The sequence below is a fragment of the Trematomus bernacchii genome, unplaced genomic scaffold, assembly GCF_902827165.1.
Source record: "Trematomus bernacchii unplaced genomic scaffold, fTreBer1.1, whole genome shotgun sequence".
NCBI lineage: Eukaryota > Metazoa > Chordata > Actinopteri > Perciformes > Nototheniidae > Trematomus > Trematomus bernacchii.
In genome coordinates this window covers 17,754,493-17,771,429 of record NW_022987714.1, presented here as the reverse complement: position 1 = coordinate 17,771,429, position 16,937 = coordinate 17,754,493, and the positions used below count along the sequence as shown (strand labels likewise).

The following is a 16,937-nucleotide window of genomic DNA, read 5'->3' as shown; positions in this document are numbered from 1 at the left end:
GTAAGAACAAATAACAATTGTCCGGTCCCGGGAATAATAAGAGTTGTGAGGACAGGAGGCGGAGGCCGAGCCCCGCGGACCGCAGCCCTCTCTCTCTATGCTCCGTATCAGCTGATCGCTGCAGCTCAGCGTCTCTCTCCCTCTCTCTCTCTACACACAGCGGATCCGCTGCCCGTTTAATAGCCTCATCTTTGTCAACCTTTCTTATGTTCTTTCTCTATGACGTAATGAAGGTTATTAAGCGTTTTAGCTCCCATGTTGTTAATATTGACTGCCATTTCCTTTATGAAGTAAAGCAGCCTCCCTGTCTGTGTCCTCGCGCTGTCCTCACATCCCCGCACCCCCAGACTCGGAGGAGCACAGGGATGTCAGTATTGTTTATGAAGCAGGGTAAAGAAAGTAAATTATTGAAATGAAAATACTATTTATTTACTTTTACAAACGGTGAGCAGCTGGGCAGCTGCAGCATGTGTATTGCAGGACATGTGTTGGACAGACAGAGTGTGTGGTTGGACTCTGTCTCACAGGCAGGTTGCAGTGTAACATCAGAGAAGACTGGGACTCAGCACGATAGATTCAAACACACACACAGAGACGAGACAAAAAGAGAGAAACAGTCGGAGTAATTTCAAATGGCGTGCTCAAAAAAGAGAAAGGTAGACAGCGAAAACAGAGCATTTAATGACATTTTCTCTTACTTAATTGAATGCCCCTGCATTATAGCAACAACAACAATAATAATAATAATAATAGCAATAATAATTGGGAGGGGGGGCGCGGCTGTTCTTATGTTCTCATCTTCTTTTATAATTTTTGATTTTGTCTTCACTTTAAATCTCCAAAGAAATATTCTCAAATCGTTTAGTTTTTTAAGGTTTTCATTTTTTATTTAATTCCTTCTGTTATAAAGAAGAAAGTGCAGCTAAAAAAACACGACATTTTGCCTCATATAGCAAGAAAAGAACAACCCAAATGTAAATGTTATGCAAATCATCACAATCTCCTTAAACTATGCCCCAGATTTTACCAAAAGTAAACATGATTAAGAAAAGTCTATTAATTATGAAGATCGCACGTTGCCTGCTTGATTTTGAGAGCTCTACTTCAGAATGCATGAACACACAATAGTGAACCAGATGTTACCCTTTCTCCCTCACACACACACACATACAAACAAACAAGCAGGACACACAAACATTGCTTCTCCTTTCACCTCAATTATAAAGCAATACACACACACTCAAGGATAGCCACAGGGGCTACACAGGGTGTACAGAAGAATATAAAGAATAAGAGAGGGTAGTGCTGGGTAACTTAGAGAGCCCTCACACACGCATAGAGAAAAGTAAGCATGCAGGAAAGCCTTTAGGGATCTAGCCTAGAGGAGACTAGGAGCTTGGTAGGATCCAAGCCAACATTTTTCTTTCTTGTCCTCTTAAAACATTTATCTTCTTACCCTCACATCTCCTCTCCTACCTGCGGTCTCTAATCCCATCATCTAACAATGCCCAAAATCACAAATAATTACAAGCACAGAATCCCTAAGCAGCTGCCTTGGTTTAATTTGAAAAGGGGAGAAGAGGATTGACATCTCTTTTTAACCATCGGAGCCAATAGAATCGAGGGGAAGTTCCTAAATCCACCCAACACGTTACCAAATAAGGAGTGAGAGTGATGCGTAGCCAGAATACCCAAAACAGGAAGCTGTCATACACTCTGGTAGCTATCATAGCAGCTAATATGAAAACTCCGTTTTTGACATAAAAATGGAATGATGGATTATCAGAAATCATTTCAAAGTGACACAGACACATTGGATTAACCTATGGATTAACCTTCAGCAGCGTTTTTCTCGTTTTAATGCCATTGAACACAACTTTTGATCAGAAACAGCTAAAGGTAAGACATTTCTCCCGTTTTTGCTCCATAAAGCTCTCTGTTGTGATGTCTGTGTTTGCTTCCCATGTCGCGAGTTCTGATCGCTCAGTGATGATACCAATTTACCTCTAGAATCTGTGGAATCTCAGCTTGCTAGCTAATATCTTGTCTGTGCAGATCCGATAAGTAATAAAGTATTTATACCTAGAGTTCTGTGCTAAGTGCGGTAGCATTTTTTCGCTCAGGGCTAATTTAGACGCTTCTTGTGAGACTCGGTAAAAATTGTTCGTATCGTCAGTTAGCTGAGTTTCTTCCCGTTAAGTGAGTGACACATTCATAGTTTATTAAATGTTAAGAAGCCTTGAGACACAGTTTCGTGAAGAAAAAAAAGCCCGTAGCCCCCCCGACCGGGGCTATGGGGTTTAACAGATTAAGTACAACCCTTAAGTATATGTAATTTGGTACATTACAACACTGAGAACAAGAACTACTTCTCAGTCAACAGGAGAAGCCAGACATGCCTGGAGGACATTGGCCCACTTCCTGCAACCTATCAACTTGAATAAAATAACTTTCAACAAACAATATTTAGGTCATTTGAAGGATCGTGCACAGACAAGCTTAAGGTGTGACCCCTTAGTCTATTGGGAGTTCAAGAGATAGGTCAGTGGAAAAAAGAGCACCTATACAAGCACCTTAATCCCCTTTGTCTGTAGGAATTCTGACCAAGTAACTCCAGCTTTTACAAAGGGAGATAAAGAAGTTGAAATGTAATAGAAATGGAATCTGTTAGATGCCTCTTAGTACTTAATTATGTAGCCAAATTACACCAGTAAAGGTCCCACTCACGAGAGAGGTGTCTAATGAGGGGTTGTAGGTTAGCCTAAGGCCGATCAAGCAGGTGGCATTCCACTTCAAGCATCATAAACAAATGGAGATGGAGAGGGATGGGGGGATTACAGCAAACCTTTACAAATAGCAAAGCTTACTAGAAAGCACGTCCAACTGTAGGGGTCATAGGTAGGCCAAGGGCCCACGGCTAAGGAGCCTTATCCAGGTTAGAAAGGTGACATTCTTTCGGGACTAATAGATGCAATACAGCCCTAACAATGGCCTCCGACCAAAATACTTTAATAGAGATGACCCAGATATTCTTCCACTGCCAACATCCAATCTGGTCAGGACATACTAGCAAAATACAACATTCCTCATTTGTAGCATTGAAAAGGTGTTAATATAACAAGGTATTTTATCAAGGGGTTTTATCAACACAGGTCCAGTTTATATGACATGAATTGCATTAACTATGTCAGCAGTATGGTATTGTCCAAGTTGAGTTTCAATGGTTCAGATCAATAAGGTTGGTGCAGTGATGTTTTTTTATTTTTAAGGCCGACCTGGAAGTTAGCATCAGAAGGGCTCCCTCAAGAAAAAGCAAGGGGATTTTCTATTGGGTTTCTGAATATCGCAAATGTAATATCAGTGGCAATAAAATGTTTATGATACGTTTTTTTTCCATCAGGAGAATCTCCTCATATTAACAACACTTGATTCTTGATTTGTAAATGCAATTGCCAAAACTAAGAAGCTAACGTTAGGCACAAAACTAACTACATCAAGATTGTACGACTAAGCTAAAGGCTGCACATTTTTGGAGCGATGCCGGGTCATTGAGTCACTTGTTAGCCACTGCCGTTTTAGCAACTTTTCAACATGTAAATAACTTCATCAACAGCAAGTGAACAAATAGTTGCATGTCCTTATATCCCCTATTTAAATTAGAACAAAGCAGCCGTTTATAGATTCTGTGCTTGTTTGCATATGGGCTGTAATTAGAGAAAATTAGGAGGAAAATAAATGATTTGTGATAGTTGATGGGATTAAAAGCTGCAGGTAAGAAAGGATATGGTTAGAAGACACTAAACGTTGAATTTGAGACGATGGAACCGAAAACGTTAAAATGCCAATTTCCAGGTTTTAGGACTCCACCACCACTCTTGCTGAACCTTTAATCTAATATAAGTGTCACATTTTAAAATACCAGAGCACTTTTTATCTACAATGTAAAGATTATGTCATCAGGTTGAGTTACCCTGGTTACAAATTAAAATGGTTTTGTTTATTCCATCAAGCATTTTCCCTCACTGATTACTATACTCTGTCTAGCTAAACACACTTTGATGTTGAAGGCATCTATTAAGAGGCTCTAAGGTCGCTTTGACAAGCATATAACCTCAGCTGAACTCTAAAGAACTTAAGAGTTCATTTTGTAAACCCTGTTTGTGCCTCAGTCACCTGTGACCCCTTGGACCAACCCAAAGGGTGCCAACGGGAGTTCTAAAAGGAGAACACCTTCTCTAGTGTCCTAAAGTCCACATTTTGATCCTTGAAACACCCTTCATCTCCTCTCTTGTTATCTGTTTGTTTGTGTGTAGCTGCTCCTGCTCTGAACCTTGGCCAATTTATTTTGCCCCTCCTTTTTTACCCTGACCTTGCTTGTTCCAACATGGACTATCGGCTCCATTTTCAAACCTCTTTTTCCCTCAGTGCATGTTCTCATTTCTCTTTATCTGAGTTTTGGAAGAAGCATTCATTTTGAAAACATCTACATATTAGGTGTTGTTTTTGGTAATGGAATAAAAGATGCATGACAGAAAATCAATAGTAAGTCTCTTGTGTCAGATCGATTTATATAGCATAAACTATGAAAGCAAAGAGTGTGGAAATGGTAAGGTCATTGTTTTCACAAAAGTTTTGAACATATTTAACTTGCACATCACACACACACACACACACACACACACACACACACACACACACACACACACACACACCACACACACACACAACACACACACACACACACACACACACACACACACACACACACACACACACACACACACACACACACACACACACACACACACACACACACACACACACACACACACACACACACACACACACACACACACACACACACACACACACACACACACACACACACACACACACACACACACACACACACACACACACACACACACACACACACACACACACACACACACACACACACACCACACACACCACACACACACACACACACACACACACACACACACACACACACACACACACTCTGCTGGAGCCAAATATAGATAAAGCAAGGTCAAAAAGTGGCAGAATAGGAAAAAAAACTAATATCAAGAGAATATATGGGCATAGAGTTAGTTAGTTCTCTAATGTGAGGAATAAGGAGACATGCATACACTACGACAAACAAAACACGAAATACAATGAGATGTTTGTTATTTTCTTTTTTGGTGAAGCCTCAAGTTGGACAATAAGAAGTCAGCATATGACGTTGCATTCGTCTGCCTCGAGAAAAAACGTTGCACCTGGCATGTCTTTGTGCAAACGGACCATATGCTTGAAGTCATAATATTTCAACTATTCCGTAAAAGCAGTGTTGACGTCACTGTTGAATATGGAGGTAACGTTTTTTTTATTTTGAATATATTTTGTAGGCCTTTATTGAGAGATACAGTGTTGACATGGGGGGACAGAGGTTGGGACAATGCCTTTAAGTTCCGTGAGCCGGACTCAAACTCAGTGGCATAGGTCCACCAGCTCTAACCACTGAGCCATCCAGCGGTCCAAGAGAAGCTTGTTTTTGACCGTGTTTTTTCAGACGCAAACTATCATACCAAAGACAGAAAAGCCCATTTGCATATCAGCCGGCAGACCCAGAGTGGTGACAATCTTATTCATACATAATGCAAGAGTAGGCATCTTCCGGTTGGTTGTTATGATGAAATAACAATGTCAAACAAATAAATAGTAGCACAAACAGCTGTCATACAACAGCAATTATACATTGTGTAGATATCGTTGTCATAGAATTTTTTTTAAAAAGTGCTGGGAAATTTCTTGTGATAAAACGATGGGAGGAGGCTCTGCCAGCCCTTTTATTCCAAAAAAACGCAATGCGGGCAAAGGCCCTAATTAACCAGCTTGAGCAATCCATCTATACATGACACAGCACACAATTTACAAAGCCAAGACTGGCATATGCACAAGTTAATAATCATTATTAAGTTTAAATCTAGTACATATTAAATATTAAAGCAGAAATGGCTGTTGGAGGTTGTTTAGACGCACTGAAACAGAGAAATGCTGAGTCACTGCACTAAGGCTGGAGCAGCAGGCAGGCAGGAAGAAGGCAGTGTAGGTATCATGGGAGCCTGCTGAGGAGAACAGAACACTGGCATCTGCTACGACACCAGAGGACTCGCGCATAAAAAGAAGATATAAGTATGAGAGGAAAGGAGGAGTAAAGGTGAAAAGAGGACTGAATAAAAAGGAAGGATGGGGAGGAAAAGGGGGGTGGGGATTGGAAAACAAGAGGAACACAATAGGAAAATAGTAGAAGGTCAGAAGGACACATGTACCTATTCTCAGAGCTGCTCAGCCTGACTCAGCACAACCTGAAGTCAGTTTAACTGTGTCCTTTATTGCTGACTCAGCCTGCTGTTGTTTATTTGTTTGTAGCCTTTATTTAACCAGGTGAATCTCATTGAGATCAACGATGTCTTTTTCATGGGAGAGCTGCAGCCCATTGGTTACACATAAAAACAACAGAAAACTAAAAGGACATCATACAACATAATGACAGGGGTACAAATTAGCAACCTATTCACAATGACAGGTATCAAATAGCATTTCATCCAGGCGAGCTTTAAAATGATGCAAGGGAACCAAAATGCTCAGTTTCAATTTGTTGTTTGTTGGACTGGCCCCAGAGACCCTACTGTCACAAATGAAACACTCCCCAACAATATCATTCACTCTTACTAGGGAAGGAAACATCGTCACTTGCACCAGCGTGAAATGACATTTCATTGTACGAGTACAGTGACAGGGAACGTATCTTATCTTATAATAACTAAGTGTTAAAACATTAGGGCTGTCAACGTTAACGCTCTTGTTTAATATGGATACCTTAACATATGAAAAAAAACTAACTCAAACTAATCACCAAGTTTGACCCTCTCTTCCTCCCGTGATTCCAGTTGGGATGTTTAACATGGGAGTGATAAGGCAACGAAAGCGGAGAGATTGGCACAAGTTACATGTGTTCACTCGCTGGAGACCACTGGGCATCAGTAAGAACCATCACTACCTCCATGTGATGGAACACCTGATCAATGTCAAATGACAACTGCAATTGTTTGCTTGTGTTGTGGTCAAATCGAAGAAAAGGCATTTTTCTGAAGTATGTTAGTGTGAGATATTGGACCGAGTCACCACTGTAGGAACAGATAGTGCTCGCAGTATGAGAGCACTAGAGATAATATGCCCTGTGTAGAGCACATTACACAGAGGGGGATCACAGCAGCTCTCCGTGACAGCAGCTTTGTTGATGCTACAGCAAAGCCAAAATGGTTGGACTTCATGCCAATAATTCCATAATCATGTTATAATAAAGTAAAACATATGTTTTTTTACAAGTTTGTTATGCATTTCTTTACCACAGGTGCATTTGTTGTATTTCCCCCCCAAATAAAAGTGAATAATAGTGTTTTAAACTTGTGATAAATTATAATTAATTACAGATTATTTATGTGAATAACGAGATAACATTTTTAGTCAATTGACAGTGGCAGTCAGTAGGGGCTTGGACTGTGAGCCGTAGGGTCGCCGGTTCAAGTCTCCGAAAAGACTTAAAGTATGGAGTATGGACTCCTACTTGGAGAGGTCCCAGTTCCCCTCCTGGGCCCTGCCGTGTTGCCCTTGAGCAAGGCACCAGACACCCGCCCCCACCCCCATTGCTCCCCGGGTGCTGTGCAATAGCATTTATTTTCTATTGTATTTATTTTCATTGCATTTGATATTGTGTGTTAGCAAGAGTAATGGTAAGTAATCAGATTACATTCCTTTTATATTTTGATACTTGTTTTAGGTTAGGGATTATATTTTTTACAGATCACTAGTTTAAAAGTAACCCTCCTAACCCCTAACAGCTCTTACAGTAAACCATACTCCAAAAAAGCCACTTGAACATGCATTTTGTGGCAGAAGACGTCCTGAACACCATGACAGTGCTGGTAGTCAGTCACAGAGATCTGTAAGTGTGTGAGAGACAGAAAAAAGAGGAACGTAAGACTGTGTCGGAGAGGCAACGAAATGAATCAGCTCGTTTCCTCTGCTGCCCTGAGGGCTAGACAGTCTGACAGGCCAGCAAATAAGGATGACTCATCCTGACTCACACACAGCCACACACAGGTGGGAACACACACACAAACACAGGGTGATGGATTATCCCCACCGTAAAACATGCTTTTGTGGCTTCCAAAAGCCCTGAAAGGAAACCTCTCATGCTCCCTCTGATTCCTCTGCCCTTTTCGCAAATACTCTCCCACTTACAAAACTCAGTCTAACACACGCACACTGTTGTTTCTTTTCTTTCTTTCTGCATTGACAAACAGAGCCCTGCAGCCACCGTCCTCTGACTCATCCTCGTTGCCATTCTGAGTCTGTCAAGGTGTATGTGTATGTGTATGTGTATGTGTATGTGTATGTGTATGTGTATGTGTATGTGTATGTGTATGTGTATGTGTATGTGTATGTGTATGTGTATGTCACACACACACACACACACACACACACACACACACACACACACACACACACACACACACACACACACACACACACACACACACACACACACACACACACACACACACACACACACACACACACACACACACACACACAGCATTCCAATCTTTTGTGAAGATGATACTCCAGTGGTGAGGGGTTTCCAGATCTTGATGAGTTGATACCTGAACAACCTTCAAAAGATAAAAGCTCTTTTGATCTGTCACGTTAACCTAGGCGCACACACACACACACAAGCAGCCCGATAGATGAACCGTCAGCTCAGGGCCAAGATGACAGTGTTTCGTAGATTGTCAACTGATGCTGCAGCCAAAGTCAAGGCATCTTTAAGGTCTGTCTATTGTTAAGCTAGAATAACATGAGACAATCTTAACCTCATTCTGCTTTTAAAGATCAACTTCATATTTATTAATAAGTCGATTTAACTTATATATTGACTTTTCTAAATACAAATATTAATAAATAACAATTTTAAAATCATCATTACATTTAATTATTTTATCAACTTTTTCTAAACAAGAAATAAAAAGAAATCTATTGGTATGACACTTGGTTATTTAATAAATGGATGTCATAGAAATTATTTCTCATAACTGAAGGGAATCAATATTTGTACTTTGGCAAAATAACTTGCAGAGTATACAGAGCACCACATTCATTATTTTCAGACTAGGGCTAGGTTTTATAGGTTCAGCTTGTTCTCAGTGACCAGCCTTTCTAGCAATGGAAGTTGATTTATTAATATAATCAATGATTTTTTTAAGAATACAAATGGCCCCATCCCTTCTCAACAGGTTTTACTATGTTTAGGTAATGATATTTCTGAACAGAATCAGATAACTTGTCCAAACTTCTTGTTAAGAAAACAGTCTAGGGTGAAGTATCAGCGTTTAAAATAGCAACATATTGGGATACAAACAAAAGTCTTACATGAAAACATGCAAAATGAACAATAGAAATGAAAAACAGTTATCAAATTGTCATCAGAGGAAACTAAAGTAATGAGGTGAACAAGGGGCGATTGTTTCCTCCTTTTGTTCCAGTTTTCTCAGGAACAAGCTTGAGAGGTCTTCCCCAAGGACCAACCACCACCATACACATTGACATTCGGACCGGAGAACAAAACTGTGTGAGTGTGTATGTGTGTAACAGGATCAGCATGTGTGCCGCCAAGGTTAAGTGATATAGCCTGAATGAGAGACTGGAGTTTGAGATACCAAGTGCTGAGTGCTCCCAAGTGCCCCTTTGCATTATTAGCTACTGCTTGAGAACAACTGCTTTGTGTGTGTAATGTGTGTGTATGTGTGGTACCTGCGTTGGGTCCATGGTGGCTCTCGTCCAACATCAGACTGTTGATACATTTCAGCTCCCAGTCCTGGACCTCAGTGTTCCACAGGGCAGGGACCAACACGGAGTACTGGGCTCTGCAGATGGAAGAAGAGTGTGGAAGAGTGAGTGTTGGAACAAGGGAGGTCATTTATAACGGGTTTTTATTTCACAACCTAGAAAAAATAAGAACTTAATGCTAACTGGAACTGGATTTGGGTTACAAAAACAAAAGTGTTGTAGCATGAACATCCCTCATTTACATTGGATTAGCATAGAGTGGTGCAGTATGACATATTCTTTTAGGCCGATTTGGAAGTTAGGATTGCAAGGGCTCCATAAAAAAAAATCAAGGGGATTTTTCTATTCAATTTTGGGATATTGCAGGAAATTAGAAGATTTGTGGCAAACACACGGTTATGATACCTACACATTTTGTTCAGCAGGATAATATCAGCATATTAACACCACTTTTACGATATTTGGAGCGTAAATGCAATCAATAAGGGAAAAGCTAACATTAGGCTATAAACACTACATCACGATCATATGTCTGTGCATCACAATGGCTAAGCTAAAGGCAGCTAATGTTCGTTGTGATGTTTAGTAGTCTCTTAGTTGCTAGTTAGGAACTGCTGTTTTATGACACATAGAAGCTTTGGACATTCACAAGTCAGGTATTTACTAGGGCTGTCAGTCGATTAAAATATTTAATCGCGATTAATCGCATGATTGTCCATAGTTAATCGCGATTAATCGCAAATTAATCGCACATTTTTTATCTGTTCTAAATGTACCTTAGAGGGATATCTTTCAAGTTTTTAATACTCTTATCAACATATGAGTGAACAAATATGCTACCTGCATAAAGTCAAGTGCTCGGCGCAGTTGTCGGCGAAATGTCATTGAAACAGCTCCTTATATCCGTTAGCGCAGCTAGCTAGCACCAGATGCTAACAACAACACGTAAGGTGTGCCTCGCTCGCGCGAGTCGCGCCACACATACACACACCCTCCCGGTCCTCCCGATGGCCAGTCCGGGCCTGCCAGTGAGCGTGGAAGTGTGGTCTGCCACAAGCGGGCGGTAGGAGCGGGGCTGTCAGCATCAGCGGGGCTGTCAGCATCAGCTTGTCGATGGTATTTTAAACTCGATGCGCTCTGAAACTACGGCGGCCGAGGACAAAAAATACACATGCGTTAATCGCGTTAAAATAATTAGTGGCGTTAATTGTTTTTTGCGTTAACGCGTTATTAACGCGTTAACTTGACAGCCCTAGTATTTACTGACAGGTTTTATGACAGAATTAAACAGGAATCTCTCTAAAGCTTGTGTTAATCAAAGATCTTATATCAGGCATTTAACCAAAAACAGGTTCAAAAAATTGTTGACTTCAAGACGAGGGAACTGGAAGAGGTAAAATGCCAATTGATTTCCGAGTTTTAGTACTCATTCCTGCACCACTCTATTATGAAGGGACACCTTAATGGCGGATCTCAGACGGAACAATTGCTATAGCAAAAGCTGAGTTCAATTTTTATATCAGCACTTGATAAATGTTCAAAGAGATTTAAAAATAGTTTTTAACTTATTTGTTAACCCCGTTTCTGTATTAATCAAAGTGTGGACATGCAGGTACGTATAATGGAACATTAATGTGAGGTGAGAAGGACTGAGGAAAAGAACACAGACCAGGGTATATGCTGGAATCCTGAAGTCAAATGTAATACCTTTTAAGACCTTTTTTAAGACCCTTTCCATACATTTTAAGACCTCATCGCCAGTTCGAGTTTTAACCGCTTACATTGGCGCAACATTGACTATATACAGTATTGATTGTCCTTCCTCCTTATCTTCCAACCATTTGGACGCAAACTTGCATTTCCCCATAACGATGTTGTTTAACAACCGGCGTAAACGGACCTTCGCGCGCTATCAAGCAGTGAGCGTGCGATGTCCTGTTCAGATGACGTCAAATCCAACGGGATGCCATAAATAAACTACACAGAATCACACTACACACCAATGATTACATTCAGGCAGACTGTAGAATACAACCTCTTTGGACAATTGATATACTTATTGAAAACAAGCTACAAAATGTAATACCTTGGAAAATGCCGTTTCATACTTTTCAATAGCCTTCATTTTCGCTAGATTGATTTATCAACTTTTAATACTTTTTAAGACCCCGTGGACACCCTGACAGACAGGGAGGGATAGATGTTGACAGAACAGTGATTTGTAATTGGAATAGATCACATATTTGAGCCTTACATCCCAGTATATAATGATAAATGGCTGTAGACAGCAACAGATAGATTAATAGGGTGTGTGGAAGAAGAATAATAAATGTTGTTTTAAAGTTTCCTGTCAGCTCGTTGAAAAAGATTCCAGCAGGCATTTCACAGATGATGATGATGGCATGCTACTGGTCAAAGTCTAAAATATGGTAAAGCATTTAAAGGCAACAGTTGGACAACTCTAGATGTCAACACCAAATTTACATCACATAGATTCTCAATGGTTAAGATAAGAATCTCGTACCTTTTATACCTTAATACTCAAAGACAACTGAAGATGTATAGCTGAAATCCGTTTGATCATCTCAACTTAGAAACTTGGTTGAAGAGAGTTCTTCGCTTGAACCCGTTTGACCTAGTTTTAAGTTATGCGACAGCAAATCCATCTACCCCTGTTCAGTTGAGCCCTTAAGCCCTGAATGGCTATGAGCTCGATTGCAGCTGTTCTGTAGCCGGTCCTGACCTCTTTGTTCAAGTGGGTGTAGGTGAACACGCTAAAAGACACATCTGGCATATTTTTCCTTATAGCAGGTTGGTAAGATAGGGCAATTTATAAAGTCATAGTTTTGGAAGGTGTAAAATGGAGTGTGACGATGCTAGCTACATTGCCATCTTCCGTTAGCCTTATTGACTTCAAATTGTATTTGAAAGCAGGACCTATCAGAGAATCGCCCTCAACCTTAATTTCTTTTTATTTACATTTTGGTAAAAAGCCTACCCGTTTTGTTAACTGTTCATGTTTCTAATGTGGCACCCATAGTTCTACAGTACCTCAAATTTGTACAGACACTAGAAAAAAATGTATGTAAATATCAATGTATATAAATGTATGCGTACAAACAATAGACTGTTCAATTTGTAGCGTGGACGGAGCAGTTATTATGTTAGCTTAGCCTAGCCCCGATGATCCATCTCCATTCAGAAAACAAGCATTTTAAAAGTGTTTTGCTTGCAGTCATGCGGGAGACCTTACAAAGCATTACATTTGCCTTTTTTATAAATCTGTATTATTATTTTGTAGTTATCTGAGCATCCTTTTGATACATTTAATGCAATAAAAACACAGTATCAGTCACTTTTACAACATCAAGGGTGGTTATGTTGTAAATATCTAGGTATCTATATGGAGATAAGGGTTAAAGTAAAGCAAGTAAACACAAATTATGCTGCGGTATTTTGCTTCGTGTGTGGTAAAAAGGGCACAATTTACCTTACATGATGGTAAGGTTCCAACACTTAACTTCTTAACCCAATTTTTCAGTTTAAGGTTGCTTTGCCAAGAAAGACATGGGGTTGTATTTACGAAATGTAAATGCATAACATGTCAAAAGAAGAAGGAACAAAAGCAAGACAGACCCACTGAGTGATCCTCATTTGGGAATGTTTGAGAAGGGAAAAACTAAAGCACAGACTTTATTGAAGCCAGCCTTGTCAATGTGAAGTAAACAAATTATGTGTGGACCCCTCCAGCTGACAAGGGTGTCAGTGTGTCAATGAGGATGAATGAATGAATGAAAATAAGCATATAGAAGGAGAGAGCGGGCAACAAAAGTAAATGAGAACATGGGGGAGCAGGCACGGCCCATGGAGGTTTATGGGAATTGACTAGTGCAAAGGAGGGGGGTTAACAAAAGAGAAGAGATAGGACTGGTGGAGGGCATTAGGAAAAACTGTGTGTATAGGGAGTGAGTGGGAGGAGGTATAAAGGAGGAGCGGGACTGGGAACAGGAGATATGGACACTGAAGGAGGGACAATGACACATAGGTGCTGAAAGAGAGGGAAATAAGTCAGTGGTGAGGGGGAGTGGATGTTGTACGGGAACTCATGAATAAATATGAACAGTGTTAGTTAAATACTCAGTGTATAGTTAAATTGTATAATGTATAACAATAATGCTTACAGTGGCAAGACAAAGTTAATGAATCATTTAAAATAAAAAAAGTATCTTAGAATATGGTCTGATCTTCAGCCGAGTTAATCAGTCAAACACATGTTTATGACAACAGGCAGGTGCAGAGGATGATAGAGGAAATGGGGCACATTTGCGATATGTTATTAATTCTATAAAAATATGCCTGGAATGCCTATTTTTTTGTGACAATGTTAAAGGAATATTGAAATGATTGCATTTAAAACAAATCCATGACTAATGTTGGTTCAAACACTGCTTCGTGACAGTTTTTTACAATTAAATGCAAAGGAATTAAGTGTATTTTAGTAAATTCTCCTCACATGATAACTATCTCAACTTTTACATAACCCTCTGGCTGACAGAAGCTCTGTGCTGCCGACAGATGAACTTTCTCTTATTCATTTCTTTACCGCGATTCACCAATTCGGGAGTTCTTCTGTGAGCAGGCCTTCTCACACACACATCTACAACCTTAGAATAAAGTTACTGTTACTGTTTTGACAATATTATATTGAGTTATTCCGGTTTTATCTGAGTTATATTGTTGCCGTTCAGCAGCAGATCTCGCCCTTCACTGTCAACTCGCGTTTGACTAGCCCGCCTCCGGTACTGAAGGATCTGCATTCTGATTGGCTAAAGCACTTCTGTGTTAAAAACTCTGTATAACGATTAGCTTGGAACTTTTGTGTTGTTAACCCTTTGGGAACTGGGTGTGTGCTAAAAAAACAAACATTATAAATCATATTTTACAAAAAGGGGCCTTCTTTTATAGTAGGCCAAAGGGCAGATGCTCAAGCCCCCTTTGGGGTCTATCTGTGCACGTGTTTGGAGTCCAACAACATTTTTTAGGGAAAAAGAGAAATACCATCAAACAGAAACTGAATAATTCCATCCATAGAGTGTGGAGCTATTTTGTGTCTAGTGCCGTAGTCAATATTGCCACCTGTGACTAAGGTGACAGCTGACTGACAGTCAAGTGTAGACAAATAGATGGATGAGCCTCTCAACCAACCATTAATGAGAATGGGCTATATGGATGGATGACAACTTCTATTTATACCATTCACAGAGAGTAGAAAAGCTGAGATCCTTAAAAGAAAATGCAAAAGATCTCGCCTTGCTCCCCTTCTTCACTTCTCCCCCAACTTTACGCTAATTAGTGTATCTTCTCTCTATCCACTTCTGTCCCTGCATTCATCGTCCCTTCTCTTTTTTTTCTACACTTACTCTATTTCTTCCACAGTATCTTCCCAGTGTAAGGGGATCCTGCCTTGGGAGACAGTCGGACCACTTAGTGTTGACTTCTGAACAGGCTTTCATAATGATGCCAAGCAGGCGAAAAAGGACTTCTCAATGTGACGTTGTGGCAGGCTGCCCACTAAACACCAGAGCTAGAACAGAATGGGACTGTCAATGCTGCCCTTGATGCATGCACAAACAGCAGAGGTTCACACATTCATCAAAATGTCTGGTTCTTTCCTTATAGCACAGAAACATGTAGAAACCCTTCTGTGCTGTTACAGTATAAAAGCTGGCTAGAACTGTTGCTGATGAATCAGCAACGGTCCTATTACAGTTGTAATCAACATTATTAAACCCCCATTGCATTAGCAATCCAGTTCAATAATATTCTTGGGTGTGCGTTTTGCAACTGCCTTCTTCAAATCCCATCAGAGATTTTCTATTGGGTTCAAGTCAGGCGACTGTGACGGTCATTCTAGAATCTTCCATTTCTTCTTCTGAAAACAAGCCTTAGTGGACTTTGAGGCATGCTTGGGATCATTGTCCTGTTGGAAGGTCCAATGACGCCAAAACTTCAGCTTCCTCACAGACAGCTAACATTTTTTCCCAAGATTTCCTGAAACTTGACTGAATACATCCATCCATTTCAGGTGCTTTTGGGTCAGTAGTGGTGTTCGTTTTGGAGTCTGATCATGGAGCCTTCCAGTGTTTAGCATGAAACCTCAGTGCCTGATGCCACCAAGTCTTGCTGCAGGTGTTTTGCAGTCACTCGAGGGTTTTTGACCACTTGCCTCCTCAGGAATCTGGTGGCAGCCGCTGATGGCTTCCTCTTACTGCCACGTCCAGGTAGTGTAGCCATTGTTCCTTTAAATGTGAACTTGTGAACTATGTTTCCAGCTGTATCTCTTAGAACAGTCAGTGCTTTTGCTATCTGCTTGTATCCCTTTCCTTGTTTTTGCAAGGAAATTATAATTTTTAGACAATTCATTTGACTTTTCCTAAAATGCAATTAAACCTCACTCAACAAACCCCTAGCCAGTCCAGGTATGTATGTGTTCTAGGGGTGTAACGGAATCCGTATTCGTCCCGAACCGTCACGGTTCGGACGTCACATGCAGTCACACGACGAATACGCCTTTTTTATGAAGGGAAAATAGTCTGTCACTCAGGGCAGTAACCATTAAGGCCCTGACACACCAGGCCGAAATCGGCCGTCTTCGTTAGTCGGACGACGAAGCGTGCCCTGTCGCCCAAACTCTATTTGGTGTGTCCCAAACCGTCGGTCGTGACACGCCTTATTTGGCCTTTCATGGCCGATTCAACATGTTGAATGCCATGCGTCGGCAACAGGCAGTCAGACAAAGAAACCACTCTGATTGGCTGTTCAGCTAGCGAATGAGAAGCGAAACGGAAGTGAGGGACGTAAACAAACGATTTAAGAAGGCACAACACAGACGGCTATTCATTTTCATCTCATCGGTTTATTTGTCAGTATAAAGTTGCAGGATTAGTCTCAAGTACCTCAACATTGTCCTTAAGTACAGTGTCTAAGTAAATGAGATACTGTCTACTACTGTTCATTTACCT

At 40.6% G+C, this 16,937-nt stretch overlaps 1 protein-coding gene across 1 annotated transcript in view; it reads right to left on the bottom strand.

Annotated features, from left to right (window-relative positions):
* si:ch211-266k8.4 overlaps positions 1–16,937 on the bottom strand; it is a 90,684-nt gene that overhangs the window by 53,069 nt on the left and 20,678 nt on the right. Inside the window, exon 10 of the mRNA XM_034142143.1 lies at positions 9,880–9,992. Within this exon, the coding sequence (XP_033998034.1) occupies positions 9,880–9,992 (113 nt within the window). The remainder of the gene's footprint in view (positions 1–9,879; positions 9,993–16,937) is intronic.